The 18,433-nt window shown below is 37.2% G+C and overlaps 1 protein-coding gene across 2 annotated transcripts in view; it reads right to left on the reverse strand.

Moving 5' to 3' along the window:
• The window catches only part of LOC113444277 (uncharacterized), a 20,433-nt gene continuing 2,000 nt past the window's right edge, over positions 1-18,433 (reverse strand). The window contains exons 2-6 of one of the 2 annotated variants that reach the window (XM_026712942.2): positions 5,033-5,153; positions 3,031-3,090; positions 2,084-2,245; positions 1,320-1,404; positions 1-333 (exon numbers count right to left, since the gene is read on the reverse strand). In XM_026712942.2, coding sequence (XP_026568727.1) covers positions 77-333; positions 1,320-1,404; positions 2,084-2,245; positions 3,031-3,090; positions 5,033-5,153 — 685 coding nt within the window. In that variant the 3' untranslated portion in view covers positions 1-76. Of the gene's footprint in view, positions 334-1,308; positions 1,405-2,083; positions 2,246-3,030; positions 3,091-5,032; positions 5,154-18,433 lie in introns of both variants that reach the window. The other variant, XM_026712943.2, reaches the window with a different exon arrangement.

Here is an 18,433-nt window from a genome sequence, read left to right on the forward strand (position 1 = left end):
GTCAGTCAAGAATTTATGAATATTATTGTCCCAGAAATTCTTCTGCACATGATTCAAGATTCCTTTACAAAAGACTTCACGTATCCACAAAGGAAAGCTTTGTGCCTTCGCCTTCTTTCAATTCCCCAGTCAAGCAAGCCTTTATAGCTGCTTCACTGTCCAGTTTGCAGATCAGAACAGGAATGGTTCCATGACTTGAAGAAACTATATTTATGGCAGTTTGTAGTTTCAAGGACACTCCTCCAGTAGAGTCATGTGGTAGTGCAGATGTGAGCACAGATGGCTCCATCGTTCTTTCAGGACCAATAACAATGGAATCCACCAGCCTAGCACCTGTTCCAAAACAAACAGAGGATTTGGATAACAACATACAAAAGCTAATCTTAAAATATAAGAGCACCGTGGCATGGAAACAACTAATATTAATTTTGAACGTTTACAAGAAATAATTTCCACTGATAGACTTCGAAGAGAAACAAGGTTGGCATAATGCTTTAGACTGTGTTAAATGTAACAAAATAGTGCAATCATGTTAGAGGCACGGGTTAAAGGATTAGCCGGTGACATAAACAATTGCCCAGGGAACACCCATGGGGGCTCCTTTCATGACCCCTTCAAGAAACAGGAGTGAATGACAGGAGCTCACTCCCCATGGAGCAGCACTTGACTCTTGAACGCGGGCTTGCTAACCTTCAACCCACTATCTAACCACAGGAGCCACTGTGCTCCTATCACTATCTGTCACTACCTCCTTAACTAAGGGATGCATTTTATATGACTACAGCGCAAGCCCAAGAGAAAAATAGGTGTTTTTTTAAAGGAACTGTTGACAGTTAATTATATATTTACTTTATTGATTTTGGCCTTTGGCCATAAATCTCTTCTCAGCCTTTTGACCAAAATCAAATATATTGAACACTACAGTAAACTCTCCCATGCCAAATTTGAAGTTTTCCATTCTGGATCTGAATAGCTATGCATCCCTAGTTCATCTCTCTACCAAATCTTGGTCTACAAGGAGTACCTATGCATTTTGTTTACTACTCCTGAATCTGCATTTTTTATAATTTATGCCTATATAGATGGCAGCAGCTGAAATATGACCTGTTATATACGTAGTTTTAGTTTTATTTTTTATTTTTTTCAAAATAGTAAGATAATGTAATCTTACAATGCTTTTCAAAGCTATCTCTTAGATAAAGCATGAGAAAACCCCACGTTATATCTCATCATATAAGTACTTCAAAAATTTTCATGCCAATTTTGATATTATCTATTTTTCCTCTAGTACTGACAACTTCAGCTTACTTGTTCTGTACCTGGGGTATCGGGTGGACAACTGTAAATTCCATTCACATCTGTGAGAAACACAACTCGCCTAGGAGAGAATGTCTTAGCTAAAACCTGTAATAGAAAAAAAATAAACAAAAACTGCTTTATCCTAAGTCAAATCATTGATCTGCTAATTTTCAAATTCTCTTGTGACTGACTAGCATCAGCTCTCTAACTCTTCTTAGAATGATCTTTCACAAACTAGTATCTATTAACATGAGGTGCCAAAGAAGGCCCTGAAAGTCCCAATGCCTGAAAATGTGAGGAATAATTTGAGGGAGACTTGTCTGCTTCAGAACCATAGGATGATTTCATTGTACCAAGACTACACTATTTGAGATTGTGATGTTTTTCACTTAAAATTATTATACATTTTGTCATCCAGATGTTACATGCAAGAAAACTTACCTTTTTCAAACACAACCCAAAGGGATTGCTGTTATCTGCACATGGTTGATGGCATTAAGGGTTTGTCTTAATTTGTACACAGCTCTGCATTTCTTTAGGCTACTTCTTAAACTGGTATATATTTTACCCAATTAAGAACATGACCATATCTGTATTTCTATTTTTTAATCAAACTCAATTTCAAGTAACTTCAATTGACTGCAAACAACTTCATCTTAGTAATATTCATTAAAAAGGGGAAAAACAGTCTGAAATAATCAGATATATTTGCAGCATATGAATTTAAAGAATTCAAATTTCTTGTAAATATCCTGTTGAACTAAGTCAAGTCCCCATATCTCACCTCAATAACTGTATCTCCAGATAAGATACAACAGTGTTGTTCCAAGTCCAGGGTACAATCCCCATGTAATACAGGAACATAACCTGCATCTAAAACATTCTTCACGGTATCAATACCAGCTTTAATGACATTCTTGTTTGTTGTTTGCCAGGTTCCAAAAGGCTGGAGAGAAATAGCAAACAAATAATTCTGTTACTGTTATTAATCAGAAGGAATTACTATTTCTGAAATAAGAATGATCTGAAAATTAAGGCATTTTGGTTCTGGTTATGTTTTATATTCAGGAAATGACCTTGATATACCTTGATATACATGGATATACAGTAGCATTATTTCTTAAACTGTAAATTTGCCAATTACAGTAGCAACCTGAAAGGCAATTATTAGATGTGTTGGTATTATACAAAAGTATTTAAATTTGTTTCTCAAATTAAAATGCAGGTAAGAAACTGTCAACAAGAACGAGTTTGGTGAAATGGTTAAAAAACCAACCTAGAAACCAGGAAACTGAGTTCTAATTCTGCCTTACAAACAAAACCACCTGGGTGACTTTGGCCAGTCATTTTGTCTCAGCTCTAAGAAGGAAGCAATGGCAAACTACTTTTGAAATCTTGCCAAGAAAACTGCACAGACTTGTCTATTTGCCAGGTAGTCACCAGGAGTCAACACTGACTCAAAGGCAGCAACAAAAACAACACAAATTATAATAGATTAATATATTATATGAAGCAATAAACTTCAGCAATTATTTAGTGCAGAAAATTCAGGTTTTTACAAGCTAAAGAAAAAATTCCAAAAAATACTTTCAAGGGAGATTCTCTTGATAATCCCATCATCATATCTCTTCATACTCGAACAGTAATGAAATTAACATTATCTAACCTAGGCAAATTATCAAAATCTACTTCCTTCCAAAAAAAGGCAAACAAAAATTATAACCCCCTTACCGAAATCCCCACTGCTGGAACTCCAACACTGATCAATTGTTCTGTTACCAAATGGTTCAACTGTAAATAAATAAATAAATGAGTGAGTGTCAAAATCCTGCAGCTTTCCTGCCCCAATTTCCTATTCTTAAATTTCTATATTAGTTCAATACTACTACTCGTTAGATAATGAAAGGAGTAATAGACCCAGAATGACCTAGGATGAGAGCAAAAAAACAACCAGATAATCAGATAAGGCATGGGCATTTTTACAGATGCTGCACAGAGAATATCTTAAGCATCAGATCTTATAATTTTACAAAGTGTTGCTTTTAAGTGTTCTCATGAATGATAATAAACCATCCTGGGATCCATGTAAAGCATATATTGTGGCTGTGTTGGCAATGCAAGAGAATGCTTATTTTTCACCCATTTGGCCTGGTCTGATATGGCTTTCAAATCCTGTGTTATTATCATTTGCTCCAATTTACTAGTTGGCAATTTGATTTATAATGGACTGGCCCAGAATAGACATTTCATGACTCTCCTTAAGTCACAGGAATCTGTTAACATTTTCCTTATATTTCAGAACCACTTTCAAAATAAGTCAGGGATGTTCCTCATGACCTGGAGTATCTGAATTTAAAATGTGCGGCTTTATCTTCCTTCCTTCCTTCCTTCCTTCCTTCCTTCCTTCCTTCCTTCCTTCCTGGTTGTGTATAATTCTGCTTTTAAAAAAAGCATTACTGGAGGGCAGGTAAGATGCCTTGCATGGCTAGTCAGTTGCCAAGCAAATCTTATCCTTTCTGTCTAGCACCTGGGTTGCTATATTGGGTATAAAAAAAACTAAATTGCCCCTCTCTCACAGTTTTAACATATCCCCAGATCCAGTATCATCTGGCTCTCCTTCTGCCACCCTGTTGATGGAATAAAGGGAGATTGATGGATTTGCTTTCTCTGTGAGAATGAGAATTGGTACCTCACTTTTTCTAGCCTCCATCTTCAAGCTGGTTACTGGAGATCTACCCTATACAAGGGTTCAGATTTCTAGCTGGTTAATCAAGTATTCTCTACTGGACTTCTTTCTTGCTGACATGTCGGGGGGGGGCGGCGGTGGAATTCTTTCAGGCAGCCATTGGGTTGCAACACTTGTTCTAGTTCATCGAGGTGGGTGTGGCTTTCTCTCCTGCCATATTATGTGACTCTTCATTTCCCGTGTTCCACTGCTTTTGGAGAACTGGTTGGGCTATTCTTTTGATGTTCCTTCCCCAGTCTCCTTTATCATTCTTCCAGCTAAATCATGTTGCTTTCGCAAATACAGTCTTCTACATCAATGGGTTCATAGCTACCGGAAGTCCTTTAGAATGTTGGAGAATCACTGGTCCTCTTCTCTCTCTATTATTCTCAGTTTCCAAGATGGATCTGATGAAAGGGCTCTGTTTTCTTTAAAGGGTAAATATAAGATGAAACAAAGATTTCTTTCATGGGTAGGAAAAAGCCTGAAATGATCCCTATAGCTAGAAGAGGGAAACTTCTTCTGTCAACTACCTTCTGAGTAGCAAATTTACAGTAAAGCTGTAGTGTTTTCTGTCTCCTAATTTTAAACCAGAAATTAAGGTATGATTCACGAAACTATTAGAATTCTCACAGAATTCCCCTCTTCTTATATTGGTATTGGTAGCAAATGGGTGGGTGGGGACTTCCATGATCTCTTCACCATTTTAGTGGGGGAGCCAATTTATAATGAGAAAATCTGTTCTATAGTAAAGCAAATAGCAATCAGCATGTATACCAAATGCAGACATGTATTTCAAGGCACATATTTTGCATTGATTTCATATATCTGTGAAACTATATATCATTTAAGCTTTTCCACATGCTCTCAATTCATCCATCTGTCAGACTTCAGTGCATCTCATACAAGGAACCCAGCAAAGACTACACCACCATTCAGGAATGAACATGTGATCTGAGAACATTTGCAAGATGCTCAACGATGTTGTGCATACTGCTCGGTGAATACCTTGGTGACAGAAAGCCTGGTCAAACACAGCCCTTGTCTCAAATTGTCACTTGCAGCTGATCTTCCTCCTGATGTCCCCAAGGCAACATCATATTCTCTTGCTTGGAAATGCCCGAAAGACCTGGAATGGCAAAAGGGTGATTTATATGTTTGGTTCTCATCAAGCAGTTAAAAAAGCAGTATTTGCCCACTGATCTTCAGATCCAAAGACAAAGGCTGTACTGTAAACTAATAAAAGGAAAGTTTGCACTAGTTGCTTATGGTTTCTTTTATTTGCTTTGCTATAACTACAAAGCATTAACAAGCAGTGTCTCAATTTATATGAACGGCTATTTGCAGAATCTGTCTGTTATCATGCTGAAAAAGAAAAAGACTACATTTGTCTATTTTAAGTTACTATTTCAGCATCACTTTATCTGTTACAAATCTGCTATCAGTGAAAACACTGATCTGAGAATATCAGACAAACTGTTCAACTCCTCACTTTCTCTCAAGGAAAGCTATCTTTTTCCACTGAAAACAGGAAAGGGGAAAGATGACTTTGAGATGAGAGAGCTGTTTTCCAACTACATCTGATGTCATCCTGTTACAACAGCTACAACAAACAAAAAAAACATCAACAAATATTTGTGTCTAGTATGTCACATCTACTGTATTTTAGTCCAAAGAATGAATGAATACCTAACTGCTTAACTTATAAAGTACATCATAATATGATGCACAGCATGAGACTGAGTTATTTTTTACAATGAGAGCCAAGAATTTCCAAAATGGGAGAAGAGGGATTATAACCAGAAGAAACAAATCCACCAAGCAAAGCCCTGGGACCAGTAATATATCTTCACCTTTTTTCACTGAGGAGTTTGTATGCTCTGTTAAACTTCCAGAACTCTCTGGTACTATGTGCCTTTTCAATAGTTATTTTAAATTGTGATTGATTTTATGTATTTATTGTTTTTAATTAAGTGTTCTATGCTGCCCCGACTCATTTTCATGTGAGATGGGCAGCTATATTAATTAATTAATTAATTACATAAAAAAAGCAGCAGCAGTTGTGAGGAGAGAAAGCATATACCTATTCTTTCATAGATGTGGTATAATAACCAGTGTTTTTCAACATTCACTTCTGAAGATCTGCCTCTTTCTCTTTTTTAAAAATTTGTCCAGGGAAATAGAGTTAAATCAATATTGTTTTCCTCCCATTTCTATGTCTCCTTTCAACTTTATAATGACTTTCCATGCATCTTTTCTTCATCCATTTCCCTGGATCAAAAAACTACTAGTAGCAACACATGCCCAACATGTCAATCATGCTGATATCAAGGAATGCTTACTCTGAAATAAACCCACTTCTCTAACAAGATATATCAAAGAATCCTGCTTGAGATCTCGGAAAACCTGGCAGCCCTCTGAATAATTAATACTGGATTAAATCAGGCTGACAATTGATGGATGCTGTTTTCATGACAGCTTTCTGGAGTGGGGGTGAGGGAGGATTTTTGAAACAATTATCCATCCAGAGTCAGGCTAATTAGAAATTTACAGAACCGTCAAGCATTTATACTACTGCATGACTTCTGTGTGCAGTTAATGAAACTGATGTAAATTTCAAAACAGCTTATTGCAGAAATTTGACAGAAGTCAAAGCAGCTAAAATAAGCCTATAAACTAAATCCATGTAAAAATCTATTTTTGCTTTCCTTTCAGACAAGCACAAGGGATCATTTTAAAAATAGGAAATGGGGGTGTATCAGATACAGCTTCTATTATTTATCACCATGGAATTTATAAATTGTAGTTAAGAGAAAATGAATGTAACTTTTACAAATATAAAATGACTATATCTTAAATGGACTTAAGTCATTTTATCTTGCTGTTATTTCTTCTGCAGCTGTGAATAGGTGATGTGTGTATTCTCAACCTGCTATCCATTCAATTATTGATGGGGGATTCTGAAATCCTTATTTTCTTTTTTTTATGATTGTTTTCACTGGACTGGGAACTTTAACTTAAACTATGCTTCTTGAAAGAAAAGACTGTCCTAACCATTAAGACACATGGTTATGCTATTACTCCTGATTAACATATGTGGGTGGGTGGGTGGGTGTCACAGCATACAACAAATAATTGTCAACAAAAACTTTAGAAAAGAAACATTCTGAATTTATTTAAGGAACCATGTAGGTTCAGGAATGGAACAAATTCTGGCAATCCATATATCAAGTCCTATTTTGGAGGTGGGGGAGCCACTTCACACTGTGAAGGAGAAAATCACAACATAAATATGCTTATTTCAATAACAAAGAAATGTGTGTGTTGTTACTGAAATGCCAGCTCTTAAGAATTGGAGCCTATTGCCTCAACTGAAATTTTCTGTGGAGAGTTGGGAGAACCCACTAAAACAGTTTGAAAGAGACAGAAAAGACATTGCCCAAATGAAAAGGGTGATTTTCACCTAATGATGTAGGCTTTTTTTCTTCTCCTGTTAAATTGTATCTGGTTCACAGAGTGCAGATTTAATGTAATCAGCAATGCAAAGTAAAATTAGGTGGTCCATGCTGAACAGAGTCACTGCTCTAGCTATTTTGTGCCTCTACCCACTACTAACTGACCCTTCTCTGCGAATATTTGCACAGGCATGCAGTAAGGAGAGGCACTGAAGGCTGAAAATGCTAGTTGTCCAAAATGAGACTAAAATCATGCACCTGTTGTGAAGGAGCAGCCAACTCTTAGGTCAGACTACCATAAATATTCCCTCGCCACTTTTCAAGCATGTTTTATGCCTCCATTATGTGCTATTTGATCTTCTGTTAATGCCACAATTACAAAAAGGCCATGGAGATGTTCTTGATTGCTTGTCATTGGAATAAACACCTTTGCTGCAGCAGGAGATGGCTGAAAAGATTCAAGTTTCTCATTTGCTTACCTGCCTAGCTGGTATTTCTAAGCCATCAGATGAATGAAATATTAATCGCAATGATCCACTGCTAGCAACATTAACGTTCTGTCCTCAATTAAAATAAAGCAGATGATATAATTGATTAACACCCACCCACCCACCCACCCACATGCATTATGGCAACAGGTGCAATACTGTTTGGTTTAATTCTCTCCTTATTTATTTCAAAGATCCATCTGGCCACCCATCTTAAAACATAACTCTGGGTGGTTCACAGTAGTAATGAAATCTCAAACCATAAAACCAAAACAAGAATTTAAAAAGAACCATTTCACTTTTTACTTTACTTTTCTGTAGGAATGACACTTGTATTTGGTCTGCTTGAATATGTATGCAAAGAAACTTTAAAATGGTTCTGTGACAAGAGATTTAAGCAGCTTAGGTAAGTGATTTTAGTAATGTAACCAGAGGCTAATTCTCTATTTGAAGACCATCAGAACAAGCTGTGATGATGAAGCACCATTTGCACAATTCAATTTGGGTGAGCATCAATAAATGAGATGTAGAAAATCTCCAAGACAAAGCATATAATCCCAGGTTAATAAAAACACAGTAAAACCAGTTCTGGGAGGAAGGAAGGAACAACGAGTACACACGTATTAAACTCGCCATGTAACATTGCAACATTTTCTGAGAGCCTCTGGAGCCCGGGGAGGCCGTTTTGCCCTCCCAGAGACTTGAGGAAAGCCTCTGGAGTCCTGGGAGGGCAAAAATGTCCCCCACCATGGTGCCTGAGGCCAACTAGGCCACGCCCATCATGGCCACTCAGCAACCCAGCAGACAACCCATTGCTAACATTTTAAGCCCACTCCTGCTTTAGAAGCAAATGTTTCTAAAAGAATAAGAGGCCAAAATAACAAAATTGTGTATCAAAAGTAAGGCATGTTCAACAATCATAAAATGATGGCTCTTCTAACATTTTTCAATTACACACCTAATGGTTGAACTACATGCTTCAGGGACAGGGATAGTGAGCGAGTACTCAAAGCCATGTCCCTGAATTGCTAGAAGTTAGAACAAAGCATAATTAAGAACAGTAATAGTTTTAAATGTTAGGGGATTTTCAAGGTAGTGGCATAAAAATTGACTAACATAAATCATAGTTGATGATAGTTGACAATATGGTCAAACACAAAGAGGTAAACATAAATGCAATTTACAAGAAGACCAATTTGAAAGAAGCACTGATTTCATATCCATTACTGGTCATCATTTTTAAAGTGGAGCGGATATTTGTTTCAAACTATTTTTAAGTAACAGATGTTATGAGATCACCACATATCCCAAAAGGAGAGGCAGGATGGCTATCACTGGGCTGCTCTGAAGGGTTAGGATGGTATGAAAAAGGCACAAAGACAGGTCAGCAAGCTGAGGGGGTATTTGTAGATAGCTCCATGTGCTACTACAACCATATGCCGGCACGTCCCATGACAACACTGCCACTGAGTCTATAGAATTTCTGTCACATAACTAGCCCTCTATATTGGTTCTCAGACCTCATTCTTTCTAGCCAGTCCTAAGTAGAACAACCAACTTACTTTACGTTATCCAGTGAGAAAAAGATACAGGAATAACAAGACTCCTTCCATAATGTCACTACGCATACATGCATACAGATTAGTAACAAAAGTTGCCTAGGGTGGTTTTTAACTCTCTAAATGGATTGAACAAACTGGCTAGTTAGATTAAACAGTAAAATCTAGAGTAGTTGGTTGTTGTTACAAATTCTACAAAATCAACAATTGTATGTGTGGTCTATTTTTATATACAAAAATATATGCATGTGTGTGTATGTATACACACACATGGATGTATAGAGAGAGGGAGAGGGAGGAGGGGCTGCAAATATCATTGTTTCCTTGAGCAGCTCCATATTTTGATGTTCTAACATCATCCAGCATCAGAAAGCTTTAAGGAAAAAAGGTTATGTGGAATGATCCACATGGCATCCATATTAGCAACTAGATATACCAGTAACCAAAGTGAAGATGAGACACATGAGCTAATGACAGATCCCAATGTGTGTTTCCAGATTCACAAATCTCTCTGGTATCCTTGGCTGGCACATAAGCATGGGTATTTGTCTTAGAAACATGCTTCTCAGTTAGGACATCATACAGAGAGAATCTTTGAACTTTACTGATATGCAAGCCAGCTGACAAGAGCTTCGTATTTGGAGAGAATTACTACATGAGAAAGTCTTGTTTCTTAAAGAACAAAAAGACACAGGAAATCAGCATCTGTGTCAACATGAAAGGGTTTCCCACTAATAAATTAGCACCCTCACCTTGCTGGAACCTAGTAGTTGGCATAAACACAAGGAGTCATGCCCATTAACTTTTTTATGGGGGATATTTGCCGTGGACCCCATGCAAAGAAGAGACACTATTCAAAGTATTTCACAATTTTAATTTTAGTATTTGAAATGACCAAACGGATAAATCGTTTTATTCAGAATGTACTCCCCGTGCATTCTTATTTATGTATGAGGTCATTGATTTCAGCGGACAAAGAATGATGAAAGTAAAATGTCTTAGAGTAGGTTGCAATGGGAAGGGAAGATGATGGCTTAGATATTTCACCATCAGGGCTCCCAGAAAAGATCTGGTTTTGCCTGTGCCAACTACTTAAGGAGAATCAGATTCTATTAATATTTGAATACTGAAAAATACTCAAAAATGGAGAGAAAATCAGATTTCTAGAATTATTAGATTTATAGCATTTCCATCATATATCGTATTATCTCTTAAAACTACACATTCACAGGTCAAAAGCCTGTTGCAACTGAGGAGTCATTCATTTCCTTCAAACACTTATAGAAATTGGAAAGCTAGACCGCTGTAACCTTCTAACTCTCCATGATAACACACAAATAATAAGTCTATTACCCTTGTGAAAATATCAGCAAAGGATGTCAGTGTATGCAATGGTTCTTTACCCTCTGCACAAAATTGCCTGTGGAAAAAATACACAAAATGCAATGATATCACATACACATTTCTATTATTAGATGAGGAATGGATTACAGTTGAAGCAACAACCCTATAGCCCTTCAGATGTAGATGACTGATATCTTCCATCAGCTCCAGCCAACTTCATCAATGATCTGGAGGCTTATGATTCTACTTTGATGAATTGGACATTTCTAAAGAAATGCAAAGGAGTGAACTTAAGCAGTTTTCATTCATTTGTTAAACTTATATCCTTTTCTTTGGAGCTCAAAGTGGCATACACAGCATTCATGTCTCCCCCATCCCCCATAATTATCTTGAGAGGTAGGCTGGATTGAATGACTGGTGCAAAATCATGCCATGAGCCAACATGGATAAAAATGGAATTGAACCTGAGCCTTCAACATCTTAAGCACCATATCACACAAGAGGCAGGAAGCAGATGACAAAGGAAGCTTAAGCCCTGAAAAAAATGATAATATTGCCTGCTATTCTGATCTTCAGTTATGATAGCAATGTTCCAATATCTGCCACGAAGAAGCTGGAGTCAACCTATTCTCCAAAAAAACCTAAAGGCAGGATAAGAAGCAATGGACGTAAACTAATAAAAAAGAAAAGCAACCTAGAACTAAGGAGAAATTTCCTGACAGCTAGAACAATTAATGAGTGGAATGATTTGCCTCCAGAAGTGGATGCTCCAACACTGGAGGGTTTTAAGAAGAGACTAGATAACCATTTGTCTGAAATGATATAGGATTTCCTGCCTAATCAGGGGATTAGACTAGAAGTCCTCCAAGGTCCCATCTAACTCTATTGTTCTATTCTATTCTATTCTATTCTATTCTACTCTACTCTACTCTGTTAGAATATTATGATATCATTGATTGATTTACCTCCTACACTATTGGAATGACTTCCATCATTCAAATCCTATCTTATAACTGAAAAGTAATAGTGCAGCAACTCCCTTGCACCACTGAAGAAGTCAGAAGGAAAATTCAATCAAAAGCACCAGCAATGAAAATAACCACAAGTGAGAAGAGCTAGTTGAACTTCACAAACTTGATATCTTCACTAAGGTCCTGAAAAAAAGGCAATCTTGTCTTGATTTTAGAATCCAAATTATAATTTATTCTCTAGACTAATAGTCATATAAGCTAACATGAGAAACAATGGCAAGTCACTGAGCAAGATGGCCATATGTGCACCATATGGGGGCTGCAAATTCCAGATGACTGTTGGATCATAGAAAAAGCTTTCTGCATTTTTTTGCTTTTATGAAGACTAAATTTAAAGATTAAATATATTAATAAATATTGTTTATGAAATCATTATATAATTATATCACTAAGGAAATAATATTAACAATATTAGTAAGTATTAAAGAATATTTAAAGAATTAAAAATATTTAAGTGAAGAATAGAATGCTCATAAAAGTACAAATTAATATACATCATAAAAAAATAGGATGAATACTTCTATAAGGTTTTTCTACTACTTAGTGGTTGGCTGGATTTTTGCAGCTCATATTGGGTAGACCTAGGTAGCATAACCAATCATTCTGTACTTGGATTTTTCACCCTTCTTATTAAGCATTGTTTGTATTTAAGTTTTAAATGCTGCCCTCATAGTCACCTAATATCAGGTTGGGGGAAACAGGGTATTTTCCCAAGCTCTAGATTGTTAACTAAGTTAATAATCTAGAGTCATGATGGCGAACCTATGGCACGTGTGCTGGAAGTGGCATGCAAAGCCACTTCTGCCAGCACGTGAGAGGTCGCCCAGAAGAGCCCCTCTGCACATGCACGCACACTGCCCACCCACCAGATGATTGTTGAGTATCTGGTGCGCATGCACAGGGGGTGCGCGCCCACATGCACAGAGATGTGGGGGACTTGCACGCATTGCCTGCTGAGTTCTGGGCCCAAAAAGATTAGCCACCACTGATCTAGTATAAGGTATTTTCTGACAAAATGTCCCATAATGCTGCTGGCTAAGAAGCAACAGGACAAAACCAGAAAAGAGTTGAATGTATCGATGAAATACATTTTCAAAAAAATGACACCAGAATCCGTTCACACACAGTACAGACGTGGATATTTTGTTTTGTTAGCAAACCCACAAATGGCTGAGTTTGTACATCACACTAGGTAAAAGTCACAGTTTACAAACTTCAATGGCTGAGTTTATCTAAATCAATCTCAAGCAAAACATGGCACAGCATAGGAAGTCAGTTTTTGACTCCCTGTACTAATTGCACACTATGCAGTTAGAAATAGCACATTATTTTGGTTCTGAAAATTTCTGAAATGCAGTAACTGAAAGATCTTAAAAGACTCCTGTTTGTGAAGCACGTTCTGAGTGTTGAGCTAAGCCCTTATGCATCAAAGCACATTTCTCTCAAGAGCTAACATGCTAGAAATCTTCTTGTTGGCTCCAGTTCAGCACCTTAAATGTTTCTATTCCAAGTGCTGATCTATCCGCTAAATAGTAACCCTTAGTGTAATCCAATCACAGTGGGCAACGCTGTGCTGATTCCCTGCCACTAACATGCCACTCATTACAGACCTTGCCATCTGGCTTTCTTCTTTCCAACGCTAATCCATGCCAATCAGCAGCAAATGAGAAACAGCAGGAAAGCGAGCAGAAAGCTGGCGAGAATGGAAACATAAAGCTGATACTGTATGTCACCAACAGGAAGAGCAGCTTGCTAAAACAAAAACAGGAACCCAGAGTTTTATTATTTTCCAGGTTTAGTAGGCTGGACCACATCTACCAGAATCCACTGCCAGAGTAGCTGGTAAATTCTAGATAGTAATAGCAATAACACTTAGACTTATATACTGCTTTATAGTGCTTTACAGCGCTCTCTGAGCGGTTTTACAGAGTCAGCATATTGCCCCCAACAATCTGGGTCTTCACTTTACCCACCTCGGAAGGATGGAAGGCTGTGCGCCAACCTCGAGCCTGGTGGGATTTGAACTGCCAAATTGCAGGCAGCTGGTAGTTAGCAGAAGTGGCCTGCAGTACAGCACTCTAACTGCTGCACCACCAGCCGTAGTTCCTACAAAGCTTTAAAAGCATTCATGTATTAAAGCACGTGATTTGGGGCCATCATACTATCTGCATCAGTTAGATAGTTGTGGTCAAGTTCAAACCACCTTAATACAGTACCTTTTCAGAACTTCCAGGCAAATGTGAATATTCTGATTCAATAATTCAATGAGTGATGATCAGAAAACTGCCAGAATCAAAGAGGAGTAAACAGAATCAACCCAACCTTTACAAAGGCTTAATCACTTTCCTAACAGATTATGCCATTATAATAATAATAATAATGGCATTATTATGCCATTATTGCGCAGCCTGTATTTTATTCATGTTTATCTGACAATACACCCCACTGAACTGCTTCTGACATGCATAGGACTGCACTGTCTATGGATTCCTTTGGATCTTTAGCCCTATTCATGCAGCCAGAGAAATGAACATCTGAACAGATCTATTAAGCTCCAGTGCTCACCGATTCTAACTGTCCTGCAGAATTTTCATGTTTAAAGCAAACATGTACAGAGGGAAAACCATGTCTGACTATATGCACACTGAATCATGCAGAGCTCAGAAGTCTGCAATATGAGGATCCCGTGTCAAATAAAACAGTTTCTACTCTGACAGTAAGGGAAGGTGTAGAGAAGTTATCTGAATTTCTCACTAGCAAGAACTCTGAGTTCATAATACCTGAATAGGAGTTTTGATGGTTATGTACCATTTTCATCTCCTAGCAATCATATATTTTTCCTTGCTGATCTGTCCCCAACTTGGACCTTCAACTCTTCCAATGCTGCCCCCATCACTACTCCCACTGAATCTATCCACTAGCTGGCGATTGTCCTTTCTTCCATCTTTCTGCTGAAATAGCAGCAATGTATTTTATCAAAGATAACAACTGCTGCCACCTGCTGGAAATGAAACTTCACTCTTATTAAAACAAATGAAGAATCTTTAGGTCAATAGTCTGACATGATGGAGGCTATCTATAAAAGATCATGGCATAATAAGCAAGAAAAAGCTGGATATTGGATAACTAATGAATATAATAATTTCTCTGGGAAATCTTATCCATATGCCCATTCTTTAAATTACCAAAGATGCAAAACCATCACAGAAAATTCCAGATTTTAAACTAGGAACTTCAGACTTCATAATTATAATACACCCTATTAAAATATTTACAATTTTGGCCTGAGAACAAGACAAAACATGAACAGTTGATAAAATATTCCTGAATCTCGGGCCAGGTAACAGTTATCTCTTCATATTCATAAGCTTATGATTTCATAAAGGCAAGAAAAAAAGAAGATACCACAAAGATTATTTTATGGATCAATGCCTCTTCTGGATGGCTCTTTCAAGACTTGAGTACTAAACTAGCCTATTTATTTAGTCCTGTATAAAAAGACTAGACCACATCCTGTATTTAGTTATATCTGTAGCATTTCAAGAAATGTGTTATACATGAGTGGTTGTTCGTACACTGACTTACTCAAGAGGTCAAAACTGCAAAATCAAGGTCCCAGGTCATATAAAACTGCTTATCTCCTCTAGGAAAGATGATGATGTTGGCAAGGAAGGGAGTAAGAAAATTATCTGAATTTCTACACAGCAGATACTCCAGGTTCATAATGTTTGGGCAAGGCTGTTGATGACTAAGTGCCATCAAGTCACTGTCAACTCTTAGCAATCACATAGATTGCAATCACATAGATTTTCTTAACCCAATATAATTATGCACCATAGATAAAACAAGTGTAAGTGGCAATGTCAGTAACAGCATTGTCAAATGATAAGGTGAAGAAAACAATGTATTACATGTCCTTGTAGTAGGGCCAGAGGAATAGAGCCAGGTAGACAACATGTGATCCTCCAGATGTTATTGCATAACATTTTCCATAATCACTTCTACTTCCCCTTGCCCATGCCATTTAGGACTATATGGTGGTTAGAATTCAGTAACATCCATATCTGATCCTTCAAAAAAAGTTACCTATTTCCCAAGTCTGGAAGTTGCCATCCATTGATCTTACCAGGGTTCAGTTTCACTCTCTTGACCAAGTCTTGCAGGATGTCAGAAAGATATTTATTTGAAGTATGTAATGATTCTCAATTAATTTCAGAGTATTTTCCACTGACAAGGACAATTTTTCACCTTGAATAATCAAATTGACCTTACTTCTTGATCAGGTTTCAACATATCTAGATGAGGGAAATAATCAATTTACTTCACCAAAGCTACTTCATAAACATATTTGTTAGACAACAGACATTCCTTCAAATAAATACATTTAGAGACAACATAAAAAGCTTCATTTCTTCTCTTTGCTTTATTGGCCGATGTCCCTGTTTCACTTAGTTTCAATTTATTGTCCCAAGTCCTGATCTAAACCTTCCTAAACTTCTGTAGTTTCAGATCTGAGAAATAGATTTTGAATGCCATCAAAATCCTTGTTTTGATCCCACCCAACTCAAGCTTGGAATGGCTACTTGAATTTGACACTAACACCACCTCTTCTTGCTTTCCATGTGAATTGATTCTGGGATTACAGGGCATAATTTGCAGCTTGCAATTTCTATAAAGGCCTCAGGTTAATTCTTTCTTTTATTTCAGGAGCTTTGCTGCCATTAATCCTGTGCCATAAAATAAGGAACAAAATACCAGATAATCCACCACTTTATGTGGTTTATTCAAGAAGTAAATTTCAATAGGAGGAAACTCAAGGCCAGTAAACAAACAGATCATATGCTAAATATAACTTAAAATATCTGAAGCATCCATTTATTTTATTTAGTTGCAATACCACACAAGTAGACTGTACTTATCATTTGACAGGATTATACATTTTAAGAATGTTAATTAACACGCTTTTATATTTTCACTACCACACCAGGATGAGAAGGCATCATTTTTAACTTTAGTGATTCAGAAAATAAAATTATTTTGAGACATATCAGAAAAAAATCAATTCTGCAAAGGAACATTTAAAAAGAAAGTTGCTAAACTATAGTTGAAAACTTATATTAGGGATCTTAAATTTCTGGCCCTCTGTTATCTTTTGCAGCCCACACGTAACCAACAGGAGAGTGAGGCATAGAAGTTGGCTAGCCCCTTTGTGCAATAATCATGAACACACATTATGAATCCTCCCTTGGATTAGTCACTAACATGAAGCTCCGTTCCTAGGCATTGCAGCCTAAAAGGCAACTGCATTCCTAGCCTTACATCAAGGTGCAATCACAGCCACCACTGTCAAAACGATGCTTTGTGGACTCCAAGCTTGACCACTGAAAACACCTCAATGCAGCCTTATCTTCGCCTGTTCTACAGGTTTATAGCTGTACTTCCCCCCCTAAATCCATAGCAAGAAGAAACATGTCAGACCCACTGGTGCAGGTGCCAACTCTGGCCCCAGATGTGATACCTTAATGCATGGTGAGGAGTGTAACTATCTGGGCATGGAGCTGTTTCTTCTGGGCCTTGGATACATTGTGTCTGACACAACCTTCATGCCGTTGCCTAATTTCCAGCAGTCTTTCTCCTGCTGTCTCAGTAGTACCAGAGGGACTTTCCTCCTTCTTTTCTCCATTGGTTGCCCAGATTTTTAGAACTCTGAAAGTGCACCCGATATGCCAAAGGGCAAGATGGCAATGAAGAAGCATCTCAATTCTCTTTATGCAATTGCCTCCTAAATAACTATTTATCTCTCAGGAAATATCCACAAAATACTCCACTATGAAGTACTTGAAAGACCAAAAACCAAGACTCTTTCACTCAATTCTTAGTTTGCCATGATAAGCTTTCACTTCAAACACGTGGTAAATGAATTTTTTATAAAATAAACAGGATATCAGTTATTAGGTTAATGTGGATCAAAATTGCATATGTTTATATATAAAATATACCTTATTTCATATGTATTAAATTAGAGCTGCTGAGTTTAGTCACAGGAAGTACATAGTTCATGCTCCTTGCAGCAATTTATTGGCAAGAAAACAAATCTTCCAGCCACACAGAATCACACGAGAAATTGATTAGATGCTTGGATCTTGATTAGGGTCATTTGATAAGACTGGACCAATTTAAAAATAAAATCTTCAGTTTTATTAATTTTAATTAAATTGTTAAATATTAGTATATTAATCTTCCCCATTAATTGTAATGAGAAACTAGTCAACAGCAATTGTTTTTTCTCATATGGCAATATCGGATACATCAATACAGCTGGGCTAGGTAATCTTGCTTTGTTTGATTTGACATTCTATCCATGCCCTGCCCTGTGATTACCTGGTTTAGGATTTATGGGTTTAAAACTGGGTACACCGCCCAGCATCACTGTGTGTCAGTTGGGTGGCCATATAAATTGTTTAATAAACATCTTCTCTGAATGTCTATGGAGATTCTCAGTTATCTGAGTCATGGTTGTTCCAAAGGTGCT

Source organism: Pseudonaja textilis, chromosome 3 (genome assembly GCF_049901715.1).
Source record: "Pseudonaja textilis isolate UNSWEBS1 chromosome 3, rPseTex1.2, whole genome shotgun sequence".
Classification (NCBI taxonomy): Eukaryota; Metazoa; Chordata; class Lepidosauria; order Squamata; family Elapidae; genus Pseudonaja; species Pseudonaja textilis.